Source organism: Bufo gargarizans, chromosome 8, assembly GCF_014858855.1.
Source record: "Bufo gargarizans isolate SCDJY-AF-19 chromosome 8, ASM1485885v1, whole genome shotgun sequence".
NCBI lineage: Eukaryota > Metazoa > Chordata > Amphibia > Anura > Bufonidae > Bufo > Bufo gargarizans.
Genome location: NC_058087.1, coordinates 100,607,747 through 100,633,168, shown reverse-complemented (window position 1 = coordinate 100,633,168; position 25,422 = coordinate 100,607,747). Strand labels below are relative to the sequence as shown.

At 42.4% G+C, this 25,422-nt stretch overlaps 1 protein-coding gene across 1 annotated transcript in view; it reads right to left on the bottom strand.

The window, feature by feature from the left end:
* COL3A1 (collagen type III alpha 1 chain) overlaps nt 1-25,422 on the bottom strand; it is a 110,860-nt gene that overhangs the window by 36,855 nt on the left and 48,583 nt on the right. Inside the window, exons 13-27 of the mRNA XM_044304932.1 lie at nt 25,074-25,127; nt 23,414-23,458; nt 23,206-23,259; nt 19,142-19,240; nt 18,989-19,033; nt 18,802-18,900; nt 18,394-18,447; nt 18,181-18,288; nt 11,229-11,282; nt 11,021-11,119; nt 10,148-10,201; nt 9,828-9,926; nt 9,629-9,682; nt 9,488-9,541; nt 9,194-9,247 (exon numbers count right to left, since the gene is read on the bottom strand). Of these exons, the coding sequence (XP_044160867.1) occupies nt 9,194-9,247; nt 9,488-9,541; nt 9,629-9,682; nt 9,828-9,926; nt 10,148-10,201; nt 11,021-11,119; nt 11,229-11,282; nt 18,181-18,288; nt 18,394-18,447; nt 18,802-18,900; nt 18,989-19,033; nt 19,142-19,240; nt 23,206-23,259; nt 23,414-23,458; nt 25,074-25,127 (1,026 nt within the window). The remainder of the gene's footprint in view (nt 1-9,193; nt 9,248-9,487; nt 9,542-9,628; nt 9,683-9,827; nt 9,927-10,147; nt 10,202-11,020; nt 11,120-11,228; nt 11,283-18,180; nt 18,289-18,393; nt 18,448-18,801; nt 18,901-18,988; nt 19,034-19,141; nt 19,241-23,205; nt 23,260-23,413; nt 23,459-25,073; nt 25,128-25,422) is intronic.

Here is a 25,422-nt window from a genome sequence, read left to right as displayed (position 1 = left end):
AGGAGGGTGGTCCCCGCTGTTGCTGCCTACTCCAAGATCTCTAATGTCAGGTCTGGTGAAGGTGACGATGATGACATGTCGATGGATGTCATGTGGGTGCCCACAAGAGAGGAATAGGAGGAAAGTTCAGAGGGAGAGACAGAGCAGAAGATAGGGAGGAGAAGGAGGAGAAGCAGGCGGAAGTCGTAGTGCACCAGAGGCAAAAAGCATTCTGCTAATATATCTGGAACAAGCCATCCACCATGCACGGCCACATCTTGCGCTCTCAGGACGCCGACACATGGCTCTGCAGTGTTGGATTTTTTTAACGTGTCAGCTGCTGACAATAGTGTTGACATCTGCAGCCTGTGCTGTCAACATATAAGTCGGGTAAGGCCAACACTCACCTAGGGACGACCACCTTAAGAAGGAACCTGGCCTCCCATCACTGAGCCCAGTGGGAGCAACACTATCAGAACCCACAAAGCCACACTCCAAGCGCTCCAAGTCCTGCCTCTTCTCCTCTTCCTCTCTCCTCCTATTTGTCCTCCACTCAACCTTTAACCGTACCATCGTTGTGTTAATCTGGCAGAAGGCAGGCTTCCGTGTCCTAAATGTTCGAGCATAAAAAGTTGATGACGCCGGATAACCCTTTTGCCCAATGGCTGACCGCTGGCTTGTTGGAAATGCTAGCACGCCAACTACTGCCATATAAACAGGTGGACTCAGAGGCCTTTAGAAAATTTGTGCCTATTGGCACACCGCAATGAAAGGTCCCCGGAAGGAAATATTTCTCCTAGAAGGGCATTCCAGAGCTATATGGCCACGTTCAGGTGAAAGTGAAACATCTGACCACAGACATGTGATCTAGCAAACACGGGCAGGGAAGGTACATAACTTTTACTGCCCACTGGGTTAACCTTCTGACGGCCGTCAAGCATGTAACCCGTGGATTTGGTGTTACCGCCACTGATTAGATGCAGGCCTGCCTCTTCTTCTCCTCCTCCTACTTCGTCCTCTGTCTCCTCCTCGGCTGACTCCTAGTTTTCCACTGCTACCGCCTCTTCCGCTGCACCCCTCAAGCTCCCAGAACCTATTTGATGTGCCAGGTGAGACGTTGCCATGCTGTGCTGCGTCTGTTGTGCCTGGTAGCCAAAAGCTACACCAGTCCTGCACTGCTTTCAGCTCTGTGGTCACAGGCCGATAAGTGGATAACCCTGCTCAATTTGACAGTTGGTAAAGTAGTATACGACAACTTTGCCAATCTGCTGAGAGCGCTTAAACAGGGCAATATGACACACGTGCTGTGCATGGCACAAGTCGTGCAGCCAAATACCCCGGGTCCAGGACGTCTTGCGGAATGCCAGGAAAATCTCTGGCAATTAGTATTAGTATTTAGAAGATCTTACACAGTCATGGCTCGCCTTGCTGACGTTCAGTGGCGACACCACCTGCCCGTTGGATGCCTGATTTGTGACAGACCGATGCGCTGGAGATCCACTTTGTATATGCTTGATAGGCTGCTCCAGCAGCAACTACCTGTACGAACTGTGCAGCAGGACAGGTTCTAGGGAGCTTGGTTTCTTTTTACTGCGCCAGTGGCTGCTCATGCGTGACACATGCAGACTTCTGTGGTCATTTGATGCCAGGGTGCCATCAGTGACATCATACCTTACGCCTTCTTTCTGGAGTGTGCATTGCGTTGTGTCATTGATCAAGCCGACGAGTAGTTGGAGCTGGAAGATGAGGAAGTTGCAATGCTGAATGAATTCCCAGGGGGGGCTACTCCATGTGAGACAAGTCAGCAGGAGTGTGAAGAGGAGTCAGACGAGGATGGTGGCTGGGGGGAGTGGGTGGAGCAAGAATAGCAGGCTTTGAGGGGGACTAAACTTTTCGGGGATCCCTGGTGTTGTCTGTGCCTGGGAGAAGGAGACCGCTTCCAATTTAGTGCAAATGGGGGCCTTCATGCTCCGGTGTTTGAAGAGGGACCCCCGTATAAAAAGCATAAAGGGCAAGAACCAGTACTGGGTGACAACATGCTTAGACCCCTCCCTGGTACAAACACAAAATGGCAGACATGTTACCAGCATCACAAGGGGCTGGCAGAATGCAGCATTTCCAGGCCTTTCTGCGAAAGATGCTGCATTCTGCTGTTGTGCACGCTATTGCCCTGCAAGAAGAGGGTGGTTTGAAGATGTGTTTGTCACTTCGTATATGAGATCAGTCTTGCAGCCAACCCATCGAAAGCTGCCCTCTGTATCCAGCCTCAGGGAACGCCTAGACCTTCAGGCATCCAACTACATCGGGTTAACGGCCGATGTGGACGTTCCGAGAAGAGAGGAACCTCTAGACTACTGAGTGTGCAGGCTTGACTTGTGGCCAGAGCTGGCACAATTTGCCATGGAACTCTTGGCTTTCCCCTCGTTTAGTGTCCTGTCCGAAAGTATGTTCAACACAGCACTGGGGATCGTGACCGATAAGCGGACTCGCCTAGCTCACGACAGTGTGGACTACCTGACCTTTCAAAAAATTAATGAGGCATTGATCTCGGAGGAATTCAACATCTGTGATGACCACGTCTTAATGAATTTCCTTATGCCAGCCCACACATATCTGCCACCATCCAGAACAAAGAATGGTCCTTGTCTTACAGTCAGGGGCGTAGCTAAAGGCTCATGGGCCCTGGTGCAAGAGTTCAGCTTGGGCCCCCCTTCCCTCAAACCTTTGTGCTGCATGAGGCAAAAATTGAAACTGCACCCCCCCCCCTCCTCCATACCAAATTCTTAACCTAACCCCTTCTGTCCAGAGGTCTAACCTGCATACACTTTCTATAATACCAGTGTCTTCTTATGTGGCACAAGGGTCTTTGGGCCCCTTAGGCTCCTGGGCCCGGTAGCGACTGCTACCTCTGCACCCCCTATAGCTACGCCCCTGCTTACAGTATGTATATTCAGCAGCATACAAGGCCTTTTCTGTCAGGTAATGCCTACTTTTTGGGGCCTATAGTAAAATTGTTATTCAGTGACCGCCTAATGTACCCCCAGCCACATAATCACATGTTCTTTTCTGTCAGGCAAATGCCTAATTTTTGGGGCCTGTACTCCACTGGCCTACAGGAAAATTGTTATTCAGTGACCGCATAATGTACCTACAGCCACATAATCACTTGTTCTTTTCTGTCAGGTGAATGCCTAATTTTTGGGGCCTGTACTCCACTGGCCTACAGTAAAATTGTTATCCACTGACCGTCCAATATACCTCTAGCCACATAATCACTTGTTCTTTTCTGTCAGGTAAATGCCAAATTTTTGGGGCCTGTACTCCACTGGCCTACAGTAAAATTGTTGTTCAGTGACTGCCTAATGTACCTCCAGCCACATAATCCCTTGTTCTTTTCTGTCAGGTGAATGCCTAATTTTTGGGGCCTGTACTGGCATATAGTAAAATTATTATCCACTGACTGTCTAATATACCTCCAGCCACATAATAACTTGTTCTTTTCTGTCAGGTAAATGCCAAATTTTTGGGGCCTGTACTCCTGTGGCCTAAAATAAAAAATTTCTAGGCTGCAGTAGGGCACATTTTTTAGAGTTTCCCTTTAAGACGCATAAAAATGGCCCCTGATTAAAATACATATTTTTTGTGGGAATTTTTGCCATTGATCCCCCTCTGGTATGTCACTGTCCATGTTGAGGGACCATTTGTGCACTTCTAGTATGTATTTGGTGGCTGCAAATATGACCTGAAGTTTTTTCAGGTGCGCCAGCAAATAAAGTGAATAAGGGCCCACCGCGAACATGCGCTTCGCGAACATTTGATCGCAAAAGCGTGTTCGCGAAACATCCCGGCCAATGTTCATCCATCACTAATAAGAACACACCGTCTAAGTTCCAATCTAAAACACTAATCTAGTATACATATATTCCTTGGCATGTCCTGTGTCCATTTTCAACCAAAATACTGCCACAATGTAGTTGGATGACCACGTGACATGCTAAGGCATTTATATATGTGGGCCAATAGAGGGGGACTTGACATCAAATTTTACACTGTAGAGGATACTGTGGTCCACACTCATCAGTCACGGGGTAGAATTTGAGGGAGAACGATGCTGCGCCACGTACTTACCAGTGTGGCAGAGAACATCTCCCACTATAATAACCTGTGCATTTGGCTCAGCTTCTCCTGCTTCACTAACCTATGACTGTCTGCTCCTGCTGCATTTAAAGTGTACAGGTGGCGGCAGCAGCATTAGAATAATAGAGGCATGAGGCCGCATAGTTGCACAATGACAGAGTGTGGAGGTGGCAGCAGCATGAGGAGACCACAGAGTGGCCCAATGACTGAGTCTGGAGGTGGCGGCAGCATCATGAGGCTGCAGAGTGGCACAATAACAGAGTGTGTAGGTGTTGGCAGCATCAGGAGACCAGAGAGTGGCACAATGACAGAGTCTGGAGGTGGCAGCAGCATCAGGAGACTACAAAGTGGCCCAATGTCAGCATCTGTAGATGGCGGCAGCATTAGGAGGCCGCAGAGTGGCACAATGACAGAGTGTGGAAGTGGCGGCAGCATCAGGAGGTCACAGAGTAACACAATGACAGAGTGGGGAGGTGGCAGCAGCATGAGGAGGCCTCAAAGTGGCAAGGTGACATAGCGTGGAGGTGACGGCAGCATGAGGAGACCACAGAGTGGCACAATGACAGAGTCTGTAGTTGGCAGCAGCATTAGGAGGCCACAGAGTGGCACAATGACAGAGTGTGGAAGTGGCGGCAGCATCAGGAGGTCACAGAGTAGCACAATGACAAAGTGAGAAGGTGGCAGCAGCATGAGGAAGCCACAGAGTGTCAAGGTGACATAGTGTGGAGGTGGTGGCAGCATCAGGAGATCACAGAGTGGCAAGGTGACATAGTGTGGAGGTGATAGCAGCACGAGGAGACCAGAGAGTGGCCCAATGACAGAGTCTGGAGGTGGTGGCAGCATCAGGAGGCCACAAAGTGGCAAGGTGACATAGAGTGGAGGTGGCAGCAGCATGAGGAGGCCACAGAGAGGCAAGGTGACATATTGTGGAGGTGGCAGCAGCATGAGGAGACCAGAGAGTGGCACAATGACAGAGTTTGGAGGTGGCAGCAGCATCAAGAGACAACAGAGTGGCCCAATGACAGAGTCTGTAGGTGGCGGCAGCATCAGGAGGCCACAGAGTGGCACAATGACAGAGTGTGGAGGTGGCGGCTGCATCAGGAGGTCACAGAGTAGCACAATGACAGAGTAAGGAGGTGACAGAAGCATGAGGAGGCCACAAAGTGGCAAGGTGACATAGTGTGGAGGTGGTGGCAGCATCAGGAGACCACAGAGTGGCAAGGTGACATAGTGTGGAGGTGGCAGCAGCATGAGGAGACCACAGAGTGGCCCAATGACAGAGTCTGGAGGTGGCGGCGGCATTAGGAGGCCAAAGAGTGGCACAATGACAGAGTGTTGAGGTGGTGGCAGCATCAGGAGGCCACAAAGTGGCAAGACGACATAGAGTGGAGGTGGCGGCAGCATCATGATGCCACAGAGTGGCAAAGTGACATAGGGTGGAGGTGATGGCACTATCAGGAGGCAACAGAGTGGCACAATGACAGAGTGTGGAGGTGGCGGCAGCATCTGGAGGCCACAGAGTGGCACAATGACTTAGTGTGTAGGTGGCGGCAGCATGAGAGACCAGAGAGTGGCAAGGTGACAAAGTGGCGAGGTGAAAACAGCATGAGGAGACCACAGAGTGGCCCAATCACAGAGTCTGGAGGTGGCGGCAGCATCAGGAGGGCACAGAGTGGCAAGGTGACATAGAGTGGAGGTAGGAGCAGCATGAGGAGACCACAAAGTAATACGGTGACAGAGTGTGAAGTTTGGTGGCAATACCAATACCCGCTGAAGATGGTGGGTGAAAGAAGGAGCACTTGGCATCAGATGTGTGGCATCAGGCGGGTGGCACCATCATAATAGTAGCTGAGGCAGGTAGCCATATGAAATTAGTCTCTTTTGTGAAAGTGTTTGTGTGGCACTATGGATGATCTAGTCTGATGCATCAGGAATTGGTGGGTGGAAATCTTGGCTGATCCACGCCTAATTCATCTTGACAAAGGTCAGTCTCTCCACATTTTTGGTGGACGGGCAAGTTCTTCTTGGGGTAACTATGGCCCTCGCCACACTAAACACCCACTCTGATGCCGCACTACTGGATGGGCAGGACAGCTCTCCAGGGCAAACTCGGCCAGTTGTGGCCACAAATCCAGTTTGACTGCCCAGTAGTCCAGCGGATCTTCAAGGTGGGCTGGCAGGATGTACTCCAAGTATGCCACCACCTGCTGGTTCAGGTTCTGCTCTAGGTCTAACTGCTGGTGACTAGTTTCTTCACTATGCAGGTGAAGAAAGCTGCTCATCAGCGACTGGCTGCTGCTGATGGAGCTGGTACTGCTCCTGCCACCTCACCCCTCCCCAGCAGCCATGGCAGTGGAACGTGAGCACAGAGGGGTCCCCCCCCCTGGTCAGACCTGCGAGAGGATGGACGATGGGGCAGATAGGTTAGGCAGTGGCCAACTGACTTCATAGGATGTTTCTATAGTAGTTCAGATTGTCCTCTTTCTCAAAGGGTGTAAAAAAGGCCCCCATTTTGGACCGGTAGTGAGGGTCCAACAAGGTGGAGAGCCAGAAGTCGCCCCTCTGCCAAATAGTGACTATTTGGCTGTCACTACCCAAGCATGTTAGCATGCAGTGGGCCATTTGCGCAGGTGACTCAGAGGGACTCCCTGCCTCCATCTCCACTGCATACTGCCAAGTTTTATCTGGGTCCTCTGCCTCATCTTCCTCATCGCCCTATAGCTCATCTGTCTGCTCCTACTTCTCCTCTTCTGTCACCTGTGTAGAAAAACCACCCATTTCGCTAGACATTGCTTGCACTTCAATGTCCTCCTCCTCCAGTTCAGCCCCCACAGGGCTCAGGTGGCCATGAGATCTAGGCACCAAGTCTCCAGTCCCCTGACCAGCCATATGTAGCAGCATCTGTTCCAGGACATGAAGCAGTGGAATGACATTATTCATCCTGTAGTCCTGGTGACTGACAAATAACGTGGCAGCCTCAAAGGGCCTGAGCAAACAGCAGGTGTCATGCATGAGGTGCCATTGGCTGACATCGAAATTACACAGGGGAGTACTCCTGTCCGCTTGGATCATCAGGAAATCGCTGATGGCCTTTCTCTGTTCTTACAGTCGGTACAACATATAGAGGGTGGAATTCCAAGGGGTGGAAACGTCGCATATCAGCCTATGTTGGGGTATGCCATTCTGCCTCTGCAGCTCAAAGAGGGTGTGCTTTGCGGTGTACGAGAGGCTGAAGTGCATGCAAAGTTTCCTGTCCATTTCTAGGATGTCTTGCAGATGGGCGGAAGACTTCAGAAACCGCCTGACAACCAAATTGAACACGTGTGCCATGCAGGGCGCATGGCTCAGCCCTCCTTGACGCAGCACAGACACAATGTTCTTCCCATTGTTGGTCACACCATGGTTATGATTTTCAGTAGTCGCTGAGAAAGCCTGGATTCGATTTCTTGCTGAAGGAAGGACATGGAACAGTTCCTCCCCTGTGTGACCCCGTTCGCCCAGGCAAACGAGGTGCAGAACAGCATGACACCGACGTGACCTGCACATGTGGTATGCTGAAAGGGCACTGTGCATTTTCCCTGCAGTGGAGGCTGAGGACAGGGTGGAGGATGAGGAGGCAGAGGCGGACATTGTCGCTGAACCAACGGCATGACAACGTGGAGGCGGAAGCAGCATCACCTGGCCAAGTTGCTGGTGTGTCTGTGCAGGAACCACATTCACCCAGTGGACCGTAAAGGACATGTATTGTCCCTGACCGTTGTTACAACTCCAGATGCCGCCACTGCTGTGCACTTTGCAGCTTCAAGGGAAGAGGGTTTTCACCCAACAGAGAAACTTGTCATCCACCAGTGTTCTAAATGTTATGTTTGAAAATATTCATGGATCCATGCCTCATTTAGTTTGACAAACACCTGCTGCTGAGGCCAGTGAATATTTATGCCATTTCTGACAGGGGCTATTTATACCACTGCCACTGTCTGCCTGCCATCATGTTTTGTATGACACGACTGCTGCTGCCACCTCTACAGCATCTACTCTATCTACTGTCACTACCATAACCCACTACACAGCCATCACTACTACTACTTTCTCTAAACAGCTGAACATACATTTACTGCTTTTCCATGCTGTGCTGCCACTGCTGCTTTTTCTATTGCTACATGACACTATTACTCTACACACCTTAGACATTTCCCTTTCCAGATCGACACTGTGCTGCTGATCCCAAAAAGGGATAATTTCTAAAGGCCTGTTCAGAACAAGCCACTGTTACTTCCTATACTATGATTTGTGTGTATACATACAGTTATCTGCCCCCTGGACACTTGTGCAAAACAGGCACTGTTTGTTAACACCATCAACCATATAGTTACCCATAACTATATATGTCAGTAACATTATTTACTATTGCTGTCATAATTGTTTTAAAGAGCTTAATGGGGGGGGGGGGGGGGGGTTGGGGAGCAAAAGTTCTGAAATAAATAAATAAAAAAGAGAGAGAAGAAAATAGAGAAAAAAATGCCCTAGAAAATATCAGAGTTTCATATACCAACCAAAAAGTCAGCAATGAAAACTACAACTCTTCCCACAAAATCAAACTCAAATGGCTCAGTCAATAGAAAAAGAATATTTTTGAGTCTTTGAATTTAGCAACACAATTATATACTTTATAGATAGAGATTGTATTATACAAAAGTAGAAAAATATTTAAAAAAATTATAAATTAGGTATTGGAATAATTGTACTGGCCTGCAAAACTGTACTGACTAGAAGTTATTGTGTCACTTATAGCACACTAAAAACTATAACATCAAAACACACAAAAAAAAAAAAAAACAGACAGAATTGCTGTGTTTTTTCATGTGGTTATCCTCCCCCAAAAATATAAATATTATGTAATACATTTAAAGTACCCCCCAAATTATGACTTTAAAAAAATGCAACTTGTCCTGCAAAAAACAAGCCTTACATACAGATATGTCAAGGGAAAAAAACTAAAAAAGTTATGACTTTTGAATTATGCAGATTTAAAACATGAAAATGGTTATACAAATAGGTAAAGATTTTCCAATTTTACCTGGAAGCCAGGTTGACCTGTTGCTCCTTGTTCTCCTCGTTCACCTGCAGGACCCTAGTAAATGCACAAGTTTCTCAGTAAACATCTATGATTCTTAGAATTACTTGCCAAAAGCAATTATTGATAGGCTGGGAACATATTAATGGTTAAATGTAGTACTGTAAAAATACCAATAAATTTAAATATGTTTTCAAAGTAAGCCTAATGTTTGCACTGCAGCAAACATTTTCTTTGTGTCACATATCTTCTATACTTAAGGTATACGAAACATGCTAAAATTGTAAGAGTACTTACTGCTTCTCCTGGTGGACCTTGTGGTCCTGGATCACCATTCTTTCCAGAAAGACCCTAATAAATACATTTTAATACATGGAATTATAATTTAAAACTTAATAAATATTAATAGTGTAAGTGCAAAAGTTCAGAATGACATACCTGTGGTCCCTGAGACCCAGGGCCACCTCTTTCTCCGTTTTTGCCAGGTGCTCCCTATAGAAAAGTGCAGATTAGTTAAGAAAATATTACTTCAATACTCTTAGAAGTCATTTATGACATATTCTAATTATATGTAGTGCTATATACACAAGTTCACAATAAATTACAAAGATTCCAACAAATGTTGGAGAGTACTTGCCTCATTACCCTTTGGACCTGGGAAGCCCATAACTCCAGGCTGACCTCTTGGGCCTGGTGGGCCGGGGTTGCCTGAACGTCCAGATTCTCCAGGAGGACCCTCAAAAGAAAAGTCAGGAATTCTTAAATTGCTATAAATCCAGCAAAAAGTAAGTACTGACAGGTCACATGTCAGACAAAAAGAATGAAAAATAATTACACCTCTCCTTTGCAAACAATTGCAATAACATGATTTTCAAAAGCAATATGATAAAATAAGCATCTTACTATAACAAGTACTATAAAAATGTTACAATTTTTAACCAAACATTGAACACTTACAGAGGGTCCTGCCTTGCCATCAGATCCAGGGCTACCTGGACTTCCTGTAAGACCCTAAAATGCAGAATAAAATATTATACTCCATACTGTATGACTTAGCAGGTTGTAATCATATTTTCTTTTCAACGAATATCTGCAGTTTCATAACAATTTATTGTTTGCTTCCAAAATTTACAATATATTTTATCTTTCTCATTAATTAGATTAAAGGGAATCTGTCACCAGCGACTTCCCTATAAAATTGTTATCATAGACACATAGCTATGGTTCACATGATTAAAACACTATTTTTATTTTCTTGACCAAACTCTCTGTCCAGAGTTTTGATATTTTTTCTTAATATGCAAATTCAAGCTTTGTTTCAATTAAGAAATCACCACTGCTCTTGTTGCTCCCAGGCTCCACTTCCTTATGTGGCCAGACCCTCCCCAGCGAGGGAAGAGCTGGCCACAGAAATTAGTGGAGCTTGGGTGCAACAAGAACAGTAGTGACACCCTCATTGCACCAAGACCTAATTTGCATATAAGTAAAAGTTATTATAACTCAGGAACGAAGCTTCAGATCAACAAAACAAAAACTGAGTTTAAATCAGGTGAACTACAGCCATATGTCTTTGCAAACAGGTGGATTGGGAGGGGATTGCTGGTGACAGATTCCCTTTAAGTTTACTGTCATCCTAATTTCACTATGAATTTACATCTAGGTAGGACGCTGCATTATGCAGCAAGCACTTTTTTGCCTGAGAGATTGCAGAACTGAATAGACTGACAATTTCTGGTCTTAAAATGTTTACAATGGAATGAAAAGTGCTACAAAACAGTACTATAAGGCAACTGTAGCAAACATAAAAAGTATGTGCATATAAATATTTACCCTCAATCCCGGTAGACCAGGGCCTCCATCTCTTCCTGATTCACCTTGAATACCTCTTGGACCAGGACTACCTGCTGGTCCACGTTCTCCTGCAGGCCCCTAAATATATATAAACAAATAGTTGAATATTTAATAACTATTTATAATCTATCTATCTACCTATCTATCTATGTATCTATCTATCTAATAGAGAATTGAATTACTGTACCTTTTCACCCGGTACTCCATTGCTACCTGGGGGTCCACGGAAACCTGGAGCTCCCTAGAAGAGAATGCATATAGATATAACACTTTAGCTAAGTGTAATGGCTGTGAAATCAATGAGCTTGTATGCCATTTTTATCATTGATTAATATAAACATACATTTAAACCGTAGTTTCAAGAATATTATGTCACAAGACTAATATAAATTATATTTGGTTCAGTATAGGATTTACGACACAGGAGTCTTTGGAGTCTTTGCATCACAAGAGTTTATGCCTCTTCGTATTAACCCCTTAAGGACACAGCCTTATTTCACCTTAAGGACCAGGCCATTTTTTGCAAATCTGACCAGTGTCACTTTAAGTGGTGATAACTTTAAAACACTTTGACTTATCCAGGCCATTCTGAGATTGTTTTTTCGTCACATATTGTACTTCATGACACTGCGAAAATTGGGTCATAAAAGTTTATTTTTTTGCATAAAAAAATACCTATTTTACAAAAAAATTGGAAAAATTTGCAAATTTCAAAGTTTCAGTTTCTCTACTTCTGTAATACATAGTAATACCCCCCAAAATTGTGATGACTTTACATTCCCCATATGTCTACTTCATGTTTGAATTATTTTGGGAATGATATTTTATTTTTTGGGGATGTTACAAGGCTTAGAAGTTTAGAAGCAAATCTTGAAATTTTTCAGAAATTTACAAAAACCCAATTTTTAGGGACCACTACAGGTCTGAAGTCACTTTGCGAGGCTTACATAACAGAAACCACCCATAAATGACCCCATTCTATAAACTACACCCCTCAAGGTATTCAAAACTGATTTTACAAACTTCGTTAACCCTTTAGGTGTTGCACAAGAGTTATTGGCAAATGGGGATGAAATTTGAGAATTTCATTTTTTTGCCTAATTTTCCATTTTAACCCATTTTTTCCACTAACAAAGCAAGGGTTAACAGCCAAACAAGACTGTATCTTTATTGCCCTGACTCTGCTGTTTACAGAAACACCCAATATGTGTCCGTAAACTACTGTACGGCCACACAGCGGGGCGTAGAGTGAAAGGTGCGCCGTTTGGTTTTTGGAAGGCAGATTTTGCTGGACTGGTTTTTTGACACCATGTCCCATTTGAAGCCCCCCTGATGCACCCCTAGAGTAGAAAGTCCCTAAAAGTGTCCCATCTAAGAAACTACACCCCTCAAGGTATTCAAAACTGATTTTACATACGTCGTTAACCCTTTAGGTGTTGCACAAGAGTTATTGGCAAATGGGGATGAAATTTGAGAATTAAATTTTTTTGCCTAATCTTCCATTTTAACCCATTTTTTCCACTAACAAAGGGTTAACAGCCAAACAAGACTGTATCTTTATTGCCCTGACTCTGCCGTTTACAGAAACACCCCATAAGTGGCCGCAAACTGCTGTATGGTAACACGGCAGGGCGCAGAAGGAAAGGACCGCTATATGGCTTTTGAAGGGCAGATTTCGCTGGAATAATTTTCAGGTGCCATGTCACATTTGAAGACACCCTGAGGTACCTCCACAGTGGAAAACCCCAAGAAGTGAACCCATTTTGGAAACTACACCCCCAAGGAATTTTTCAAGGCATGTAGCGAGCACTTTGACCCAACAAGCGTTTCATAGAATTTAGAAATATTTGGCTGTAAAAAGGAAAATCTTAATTTTTTACAAGAAAATGTCTCTTTAGGCCCACATTATTTATTTTCACGAGGGGTAACAGACTAAATTACACCCACAATTTGTTACCCATTCTCTCCTGAATATGGCAACACTTCATATGTGGCCGTAAACTGCTGTATGGGCACACTGTAAAGTTCAGTGTACTGATAAGCATCACCTGATGTATTCCGTATCCTACAAATTTTATATATATATATATATATATATATATATATATATATATATAAGCAAAGTTCTAGTCCCCTTTTGTAAAATAACACCCGTCAAGGTATTCATCTAGGGGTGTAATGAGAATTTTTAGCTTTGTTATGGGTTTTATTAGAATGCCAATTGAAATGTGGAGAAACGGGAAACTAGAATTTTTACCAGCATACAGTTTCAAGGGGGTGTTTTATAAAATGATCAAAGGGGGTTTAGTTAAAGTCAACAGAGGTGTGGTAGATTCTAAAGCAATCTTTTATGCAAAGACCCGGCTTTGAGGGGCACGTCTCACAATAATGAATTGTGTCTTTCCTGATTCCATTTCTGGAGCATACCCGACACCTTTTTTGTGGCCTTCTCCGTGTCTCTGTGGGGGGAACTACCCCAGGGAAATGCTGTCCTCGTATTATTCTGCTCTCACTTCCTGTGGCCCTGCTCCCTTCCCCTTCCTGTTCCCCAAATAAAAAGTTCTTTATTACTTTTTCTTGAAAGTGCAGGAATTTTCCTCTGTTTCCTGCACTTCTGTAAATTACAAAAGCATTATAGAGGGCAATTTGCGTCAGGTGCAATGCCAATTTTTTATACCATGCCCGAGTTTTGCGGAGGGCACTGTATGGTTGCAGTACCTGGTCTGACAGATCCACCCCTCCCATAAACTTATTATAGTCCTGGATGCACACAGGTTTGGGGACTGATTCTGTGGATCCACGAACTGGAACAGGGGTTGATCTGTCGGCATGTATGGTAGTAAGTACAAAGACGTCACGCTTGTCTTTGTACTTAACAAGCATCATGTTATCATTGCAAACTGCCCTGCTTTCCCTCACTCTTATCCTTTGGTCTATAAAATTTTTTGGCAGATGTTTTTGGTTTCGTCGGATAGTACCGCATGCAACAGTGTCTCTGGAAAACAGGCATTTCAGTAGTGGGACACTTGTGTAGAAGTTGTCAAGGTACAAGTTGTACCCTTGACCTAGCAGGGGGTGAATCAAGTCCCATACGATTTTTCCTGCTATTCCAAGAATAGGGGGGCACTCTGGGGGTTCAATTTTTGAATCTTTTCCCTCGTAAACTCTAAATTTATGGGTATAGCCACTTTGGCTTTCACATAGTTTGTAGAGTTTGATGCCATATCTGGCCCGTTTGTTGGGCAGGTATTGGCGAAAATGCAGTCTGCCCTTGAAGTGCACAAGGGATTCATCAATGGACAGATGCTTTTGGGGGGTGTAGACTTGGGCAAACTTGAGATTATAATGATCTATAATGGGCCGAATTTTGTATAAACGATCGTATATAGGATCATTAGGGGGTGGACAATCTGCATTATTGTTATAATGTAGAAATTTCAGGAGACTTTCGAATCGGGTCCTTGACATAATGGTGCGGTATAGTGGTGTGTGATGTAGAAGGTCATTACTCCAATATGACCGTAGTGATGGTTTTTTAATTATCCCCATATTAAGTATTAGACCCCAAAATTTTTTCATCTCCAAAGGGGTCGTGGGAGTCCACTGAAGGGGTCTTGCATAGTATGAGTTGGGGTGGGCAGCTAAAAATTGATTCGCATAAATATTAGTTTGCTCCACCATCATGTCTATCAATTCATCAGAAAAAAAAAGGTGGAAGAAATCAGCTTCCGTGAACCCTGCAGTGTTCACATGAATGCCTGTAGTGGCCGTAAAGTCCGGCAACTGAGGTACAAAGTTAGTAGCAGAAGTCCAGCTGGGGTCATTTGTAGAAGTTGATGCGCTGCTAACTCTACTGCGTCTGTGAGAGGGTTCGTCAATTGATGAATCAGAAGAAGAGCTATACACAAGAAAAGATTCTTCTTCTCCACTGTCAGCGTCAGACTCTGAGGCAAGTATTTCATAAGCCTCCTCGGCGCTGTACACCCGTTGAGACATTTTGTAAAATTTATATATATATATATATATTCAGGAAAAAATTGAAAAATAAAATTGTGGAGCTTTATATTACTGGTAAAAGATAGAGGTTCGGAGGTATGGGGGGGGGGGGTTGAAACAGAGTATTTATAATCAGGGACAAGTACGGACGTCCCCAATATTTTTTTATAATTTTTTTATTATTATTATTATTTTTTTTTTTTTTTTTTTCAATAAACGTCTAACTTACCCTAAAATAAGAGCTCTAACCCTAATAACACCCTAACTAACCCTAATGATTTGCCAAAAACAGGTATGGATGACAGGGACTGGGATGCTGATGTACTGTCACTATTGGCAGACAGCACACAGGCACAGGGTCACAGGGGACTAATAAGTGGGTGATGAAGGGCACAGGAAACAAATGAGGGGTGATGAGGATCACAGGGGACAGATGAGGGGCACTTTTGGTGTGTGTGTGTGTTTTATCACAGGTCTAACTGCACTGCCTCCAACTTCTCTGACTGAAATGACAGGATCGAAGTTGAGAGATAGCGTCCTGTACATAACTCATTGTGATTGGTCCACAGTCAGGACCAATCACAATGAATTATGTTCAGACAGCTATTTCTCATCTCCGATCCTCTCATTTCAGCGACAGCCGGGTGCCTGAAGAGGAGGAGATGTGTGCGCGCATGCGCACACGCATGATATCGCTCATGTGAACGAACGGGATCTGCGGCGGTGATCTGCAGCCGGGACCACAGCTGATCGGTCCCTGGCTGTCAAGGGGGAGATGTTTGGTCCCTGATACAGCACGGTAATATGCGCATCAGGTGCGCGATCTCGGCAGGGGAGCATTTAAATGAACGCCGTGCATGTACGGCGTTTTGCGTTCTGGCACAGTTTTCCCCGCCGTACATGCACGGCGTTCTGCGCTAAGGGGTTAAAACCTATGTTAAACCATAACATGGAGACTAAATGCAAAGCCTAACATCTACTGTATAGTATAAACAAGCTGAAAAGTAATCACCAAAAAATTGTGCTCTGTATAAGTTTAGAAATAACTGACTAGACAATTTCTACTGCATGAATTGTAATTTATATCTGAGCACTCATGCACACGAACGTAAAGGCTCTGTGCCCGTGCTGCGGACCGTGAATAGTTGTCCACAATGCATGGGCACTGGCTGTGCGCACTCTGTTTTGTGGTTGTAGACCCATTAACTTGAATAGCTCCGCAATCCGCAACATACAACAAAAGATAGGACATGCCCTATCTTTTGTGGTGCAGAGCCACAGACCCGAAAGCCCATGGAAGCACTTCACAGTGTTTCCCTGGGCTTCCGATCTGTGCCTCCGCCATTAAAAGTATAGGAAATGTCCTATCTTTTGCCATATCTTGCAAGTACATGTCATAAAATGGTCAGATGTAATGTTATTTCTCACACACCTAGCATATTCTGAAATGTAAATTAAAACAAGTATGCACCTCCACAATTACCAAATAAAGTTTTATGATTTTTGTTATTATCAGGCTCAGACTGACCAACAGAGCAAAGGGGGCAAAGCGGATCCCTAGTTCCCCTCACAAGTGGCACCTGGCATTGACTACACTACATATGAATAGCCTACAGCAGTGGTGGCGAACCTATGGCACAGGTGCCAGAGGCGGCACTAGAGCCGTCTCTGTGGGAACCCGCATCCTGGGAAAAGTCTATGGTGAACCAATATGCCTTAGAAAACCTGAAGACGACAACAGGTATCCCAAAAATTGCACCTCATGTACAGCAAAAACACACTTCTCAAATTTTGCGTACAATTTATTATCCCTTAGGATTTGCAACACCTGTCTAACATGATCCTGATGTATCTCCACGTCTGGAGAATAAATTAGTATGTCACCCATATACACGACTACAAACACGACTGCTTTCAATGCCCCTCAGGAGTATTGAAAGCAGTCTTCCATTCATCCCGTTCCTTGATCCTAACCAGATTATATGCCCCCCTTAAGTCCACCTTGTCACCAACAATCTGGTTAAACAAATCAGGAATCAAAGGAAGGGGGTAAAGATCAGTAATCCGATTGAGTTCACGGAAATCCAGACATGGCAGAAGACCTCCGTCTTTTTTTTTTGACAAAAAAAAAAATAAAACTGGCTGCCACTGGAGATTTGGAAGGTCTTTTGTGTTCTTCAGTCAAACTCTCGGTAATATACCCTGCCATTCATCAACGCAGGGCGCCCTATGAACTGCACAGGCAGTGCACAGAATACAGGCAGGCTGTTATAGCTAAGTGATAAAGTACATTAAAGATACACTATATTGGACTGTAGTAGGGCTCATGCACACAAACGTATTTTCTTTCTGTGTCCATTCCAGGTTTTTTTGCGGACTGTATGCAAAATCATTTATTTCAATGGGTCTGCAAAAAAACTGAAGTTACTCCGTGTGCATTCCATTTCTGTATGTCCGTTCTGCAAAAAAATAGAACATGTCCTATGATTGTCCGTGTTATGGACAAGGATAGTCCTGTTCTATTAGGGGCCAGCTGTCCCGTTACGCAAAATACAGAATGCACGCGGACGTCAGATGCATGGGCCCGTCCGTATTCAGGGCAAATTGCCGTGTTGGCACTTTGCAATAAATAATTGTGGTTTGGGTTGCAGTTTGGGCACTCTGTCTCTAAAGGTTCACCATTACTGGCCTACAGTATGTCCCCAGCCTATGTTCATATTAAAAACAGGTAGATTATTTAAGAAAGTACCTAGTTTATAGATGTATCTGGTGGCTGAGATGTTTTCTAGGCACTCAGACAGATCAGCCAGCATCCCCTTTCCCCAGGGACCTGCCCTGTAAAAGTCACTGCAGGGGCCCCCCATAATCATCTTATAACATCTTGCTGCTTCTGCAGCTGTGTGAGCAGATTACATTTCCAAGTAGATATACAGTAGGTCCCCAGAATACATTTTACTGATGGGCCCCAGGCACCCCAGTCTGACACTGACATCATATTTATCTCTCATTTTCATAGTACATCATATCTGGCAGTTAAACATAGCTGTTTATGCACAAAAATGTATTAGATTAAATTGAAACCCGAGCAAATGCAGTGCTACAAAACATGTCTCCTGTATTTAAAAGAATGTAACTAAACCTACTCTGTCTCCTGGAGTTCCAGGTAACCCATTTGTTCCTGGTTCACCATTCGCTCCTTTTTTTCCTTCTTCTCCCGCAGCACCAGGTGCACCTGGAGTTCCAGCTTCTCCCTTAACACAGTAATATAACAATATCAACATACCATAGTTATTTAAGTAAAAATGTTTTTTTTATTTTTATTACAGAATAGATCTCAAATATATCCAAGGACTTACACGTTCTCCCCTTGCACCAGCCTCTCCTTTAGAACCATCTTTGCCAGGTTCACCCTAAAAATCAAAGTCATAAGGTATTGTCTAGACCAAATATTGAAATGAACATTATATTATATAACATATACCATAGTTTTTTGGCTCTTGCTTTACTTCATTACACATTTTTACAAAATTGCTGGAGCAAAACACAGGTTTTATCTTGTATAAAAATACATGTATTATTTAGATCAGTTTTACTACATTCTAAGAAAAGTTGCAAATAAATTACTAATGACAAACACCTCCTGAAACAATGAATATACACTGTAAATTATTTTAATGAAGAAATAGTAAATTACCAAACAAAACTTTTCTAAATTCATTTATGACATTGTGTTTCAGATAATGCAATGGTCTTTGGTTACTTACTGCTGCACCACGCAAGCCAGGGGCTCCATTAGTTCCAGATGGACCAGGAGGACCACGAGCACCAGACAAACCAGGAGCACCAGGAATACCAGCAGGACCCTTTTGAGAATAAAAATAATTTTAAGTTCCTTTGCACATATTGTAATAAACAAAACCAAATATGCTTTCCATGCTCTGTCATACTTACAGTTTCTCCTTTGCCACCTGGATTGCCATCTCTACCAGGAGGACCCTGAATTAATACATTTAAGTTAATGAAGTTGATGAATTGTCATATTAAATGTGAATAAAAATAAACATGTATATTGCATATACACATTTAAAATATATGACTGCTTACAGCAGATCCTGTTGAACCAACAGGACCTTGGGGGCCTGGTTCACCTCTACCCCCTGGAGATCCATCAGAGCCACGAGGTCCAGGTGATCCAGCTTCACCCTAAACAGACAAAATAAGTATGTTTTATAAGCTTAAATAACCATAGTCAAAACTGGCATCCACTCCAACTTCTACACAAATGTCAAGCTCTTGTAAGAATTGTAATTCATTCTGTTTTTGTTTTTATTTTTCAGGTAAAATACAATAGCAATGAGAAACAGAAATACATTTTATACTATATTCATATATCTCTCCTACTTTCAAGTTATGCTCTGGGAAAGTTCTAAGTACATCCATAGGCCGCATTTACGTAATGCACTTTTCTACACAGCTTCCAAAATAATATATATCACATAGTATACAATTTCTTCTTTAAATGGTAGCCTACAGATAGCATAAGTTGCTGTATGGCTATTAAGTGACATATTTCAAAGCCGTTCTCTGGAGTAAATGTCTGGGGGTTCAAACGTGGCATGTGCAGAGCCTTAGTGATGTACCATGATTCAAAAAGCATTGTGCAAAAGGGAAGGCCTATAGCCATTATACAAATCACTAGAGATGAGCGAATTGCATGTTATGAAATTCGCTCACGCTTCGTTTGGTGGTAAAAGCAGAATTGCGTTATGTACTCCGTTACCATGACGTTTCTATGACGAAAGTCTATGGGCTGCCCTGCATAGACTTTTATTATGACGGAATGAATAACGAGCGGCATAGGCAATATTCGAATTTGAGATATTTTGCAAATTTTTGGCCGAATATTTGCCATAAATTCGCAAATGCGAGAATTCGTGATCTTCAGTCATTATTTACTTGATTGCTAAAATCGGCAATGTAATATATTTGCGATAAAAAGTTGCGATCAACACTAAGAGGTAGGCAACTTTCCTATTGGTTGCTAGGGATGTTGCTAAGTGCCGATGTTCACGATAAAATAAATTTGCCATAAATTTGCCATAAATTCGTGATTAGAATATATAAGATCAACACTATTCGTGAATACAAATATGTGTCACTATAAACTTCTAAATATTTGTGAATTCTTGATTAAAATTAGCAATTTGAATATTCGCGCTCAAAACTAGTAATTACTGTAATAACCACAATAACAAATAACCACAATAAAAATCACGTTTCTACCACTAGTCTTATTTACTTATAACATGAATGTGTCCTGTGTGCTGACCCAGCACATGTATGTCATGTAGCACTGCTTACTGAATATCAAAGTATCACATGATTGATGCCATGTTTCAGTTAGGCCGTGGATATATTACATATGACTGATGGGACATGGGCTATATTATTTTTCTGCATATAGGGGTCAACTCCCTGATATCAGAAAGGTATGCATGCAGAATTTTAAATACATGCATAGTATGCTGGTTTCACATCATTCATTTATGAGCCTTCCGTCTGAGGTATATGCCAGGAGGATCCCCGACGTATGCCTATGATGGAAGGCTGTAACGTATCCCACAGTATAGGCATAGAGTGGGATACGTTGCTCATAGGTCCCCTCCTACCTAGCAGCAGGCTCCCAGCTGCACGGAACACAAAGCACTTTGTCAGCTAACCCTTTCCCCAGGAAGTTCTGCAGCTCACAAGCTGCTAAACTGTCTTTGCCCCTCCTGTCAGCTCCCCCTTCCCCTGCAGACACATCGGAACATGAGGATTTATATCTCCTCTGTCCTCTTTCAGCTATCTGTACCAGAGGTTCAGGTCGCAGCAGTAGGACAGGGGAGTCACAAATCCTCCTCAGACTTGTGCACAGCCATGCAATGTCATGCCATACAGAGGCATCCATCAACCATAGGCTTATATAGCCTCTGTTAAACTGATCCATTTTTTATTTACAGGAATGCAGGATGGAATAGTGCAGTCTACTACACTATTCCATTCTGTTTCTTTGCAATATACTGACAGATACCTGCCAGACGGAGGGCAAAAGGATACTCTTTTGTTCTCTGTCGAATTAAGCCCTAATAACACATTTAGAGTGTACGCCTGGAGGTTCCCTGAAGTACACGCTAAACGTAGGTGAAAAACAAGATGTGATCTCACCCATAGAAAACTGTATGAATTCCTATTATATAAACAAATAAATGAAAAAATTAATATGTTTATTATTGTATAGTTAAAGGAGATGTGGCAAGTTTTCAAGTAACCTCCTGTGGAGATGTATTGTTTATGGGACTGCAGGAGATATCTGAGTACATAAAGTGTGAAGATGTAGTTTCTGATTATTTGAACTATATTTTTGTATCTGTTTATATCTGTTCATTTTGTTTCTGTTTGAACCATGGTGGTCTGTAAATGAACTGAAGATTAGTTTAGAATTGTTTGTTGAAGGGAGTTTTACTTCATGGGAATATATTTTCCAAGTTCTTTTTGGATTCTGACCCCCTGCAGACCCGGAGAAACTGGCCACTCCATGGCCCGGAATGATAACAGATGAACAAAAGGAACATATTGGCCCTTTATACTGCTCATGTCTTGGCTACGTTCCACCAGGGATTGAATCTTTTTGTTTACACTGTAAAAAGCTGTAACCCTTCAGGAAAGAAGTCAGAAGATCATCCTATGGGGGGACGCCTCGTGTAAGGACCTAATAAGTGTTTTCCCGATGTTGACTGCTGTCGCTGTAAGGGCTTCCCAGCTGATGTCACTGTCAGATGATGTGAATTCCATCGGTGATTCTGGATGTAGTCAGGAGTCAGGACTCCAGTTGAAGTGTTAATGTAATTTTGTATTATGTTCTTTATCCTTTTTTTTATAGATAAGTGCAAATATCACTACATGTGTATACTACTTATTATATTTAATAAACTCGTATTCTAAACCTTCCTTCGAAGTGTAGTTGAAGTTTCAGTTAAGTCTCTCTTTAAAGAGTATCCAAACCAGAAGTCTTTTTTCTTATCAGCAAAACTGTACAGCAGTGTGAATAGAGGATTCCGCTAACTTGAAAACTTGACAGAACTCATTAACTTATTAAAACATGATAGAGGATGTGAAGGATGAAGCTGTAATAATTATGTCATTAATATCATCATTAATAAACAGCACTGCAGCAATGCTTTCATGTTTCTCTAACCACAATACTTTCTGTCACCTTTAGAGCACTTTATGACATTGTCCTTCCTTAGAATGTAATAACAAGATTCTTCAAACATAATTTATCATAAGTGTTTTGTTAACTATTATAATCATTGTAAGCTATTTTACAGCTATGTAGTTCACAATTCCTGTGTGCTCATGCAGGTAGCTGGAACAAAAATAATTAACAATGCTACTTGCTATGTATGTTAAAATGCATGGGCCCATAAGAATTAAAGATTTTAAAGGGGCTATTCCCTAGGAAACATTCCTATGCAATGAATAGAGTATTTCAAATGAAATATCATTGCAATATATGCAATCATTTCCTGTTTGTTAGTGCCCCCTGCTGTTTATCCCTGTGGTTAGCCTCCTCTGGCATTCACAAGTGGATTAACATGCTCAGTAACTTTCCTGCCCCCTTCCACTTTCCTTAATACTGCAATAGTGATCTCATTTTGAGGTTGGTGAAGTGGTCCAGACTCCTTTAATTCATTCTAATTCTAAACTCAGAGAAATATGTAACTATATACAACATCTCTCTAGAAGGACAATACGGGGGCATTACATACCATAGGTTTCTCTCTGGCTATATTTGAGAAACATTTTGTATGTAGGGGAGGAAAGAGTTAAAAAGCTAATTGCAATTCTTACTGGGAGATGCAGATTCTCTTACTGGGAGAAGCAAGTTCTCCCGATAAGTAGATAAGTGAGTAAAAATGAAAAAAAAAAAAGTAGGGGTATCCCATTTTAAACTGATATTTTTGAATCTCTTAAAAGCCATATTGCAAAAAAATAAATAATAATTCAGTCTTAGATGATGAGTTTGATTGTATTAGATGATGAATGATACATTAAATGAGAGAGTGTTTGGTCAACGTTGATATTTCCATAGAAATGAATATTAATACATCATTTAGTTACTTTACCTTAAGGCCTGGGCCACCAGGGAATCCTGCATTACCAGGGGGACCTGGAGGACCCTACAGAAAAAAAATGATACAAAATATTTATTACAAGGCAGTAGACTTTATTTAGTAAAATAATTTAGTTACTTGCATGATTCTAGCTTTCAAAGTATTTACCATGCCATTAATATACAGTATAATATAAAAACAAATCACATAATGTTTTTACCGTCTGTCCAGAAGTACCAGGTGCTCCATCATTACCACGTGCACCCTGAAATAAATGGAGATATGAATTAGTTATCCATTTGTTTCTATGATTCATCTTACATAAATGATTTATTGGCAGCATGGAAAAAGCAATAGGAAAAACAAAGCAAAGAAACCATCACCACCGTTGGGGTACAGTATATCCAAGTTGAACTGTTGTAAGACTCTTTTGAGAAATATGTGGGTGTGTACTGTACCTCTCCTGAGGAAGTTGCTTAGTAAAGTTGTGTTCACTGCAACCATGTGGAAGTGAATTGCTCCTGTATGGGCACTAAACACCCTCCTGGCCAGGATCTACTCCTTTGTGGGGTTTACAATGCCTATGATAATATATTACAGTCTTTGCATGCAGAGGTATCTATTAGGGCATACCTTTATTAAATTCTTATAGGGCCTACATTGGATAGCTCTGGTGACTTTTGTTAGGCCACGAGCACTTGGCCCATGTGTCACAGCCCACCCCTTAGTCATCACCATAATCTCCATTCATTGCAGTGAAAAAAGAGTTCAGTAGAATTTTCCCTAATCTCTGACATTAATGCTAAAGGGAGGCTGTCAATCACAGTCTGCATCCATGGGGTGACTGTATAGGCATGGCTTCTGTGTGACAAGAGATTAGCATTATATATATATATATATATATATATATATATCCTAATGTAGGAGGAACTCTTGATTTTATGTAAGAAGAGGATTGAGAGGCTGTTACTCTGATATACATATGCAGACTTTGAATCTCTTGGGTAAGGTTTGTAGCAGTTTATGGGGGATATATTAATTTTGGGGTAATCCTACTGTATTTACTATCTGTAATACACATTCCAGAGGTTGTTGTTGTGTCCTGGGGCCAGGCAAAAATTTTGCATGCTGCACACTGCTTTGTATGCACCATTTCTGAATCTCCGTGATGCCCCTTTTCAAAGCTGACAGGTATAGATTATATTCTGTATTTGCTTTCTTATAATATGACTTTGTGCAGAGCCCTTGTTAACGCACACAGAGTTCATTTGCAGGGTGCCATGTTTCTAGGAGCTAATACACCATAATATGGTATTTGATGGAACATGTTGCAATTGCTTTTGTTGCATCATACATACAAAATCAAACAGAATATACCTCTTTATGAAATCATAAGCATACAGAGGGAGAGTAAAGCCCCAAACAAGTTTATGCCCTAAACAATAGACAGGTTGTCTGGAGCCAGACAGTGTAGACCTGGATAAAATAGAAAATGGGGCCCCCAAATATGGGGCCCTGTAATACTGTTACAACAACACTCTCTGATCTCTAGCACTTTTAGTGGCATTGCTATGATTTTAAAAAAATGAAGGGCACGATGATTTGTTATTCCTATAAAGGGCCTTCTTCATACTAAGCACACTCTGTACTTTGGTTTCTTTAATATGGTAAGAATGTTTCTGATAATTTATTGTATACTAAGCACATTGAAAATACAGTTAGAGCCACCAGCTTAGAAATAGAACAACAATATATACATATAATTGGTGAAGATAAAGATTGCTGTGCTATTTTCCCCCTTAATGAATCAATTTAATTTATATCAGATATTATATCAGACCTTTTATTAATTTTGCCCAGTTTAGCTACCAATTACTTACAGCTGTTCCGGGTATTCCAGGACGGCCTCTCTCACCAGCTTGCCCTCTTGGACCCTAAAAAAAATATAAAGAATATAATCGCACATTTTTCCCCTGAACAAAATAATAATTAGAACAATAAGTAGAATAATGAAAATCAATTCTGATGTTATATTAATATTTATTTCTCTCCATAAATCCAAATGTAATATATGATATAGTACAATCACTGCTAGTTTGCTGCTGCTAAATATATGTAAATGAAAGATTTGTTTTTAGGCTTCCTAGAAGTGAATCTCTAAATTTACACAGTTAATACAGTAAGTTGATGCTAAAAATCATTAACATTTTTCTTAAAGCAGGGTCACCC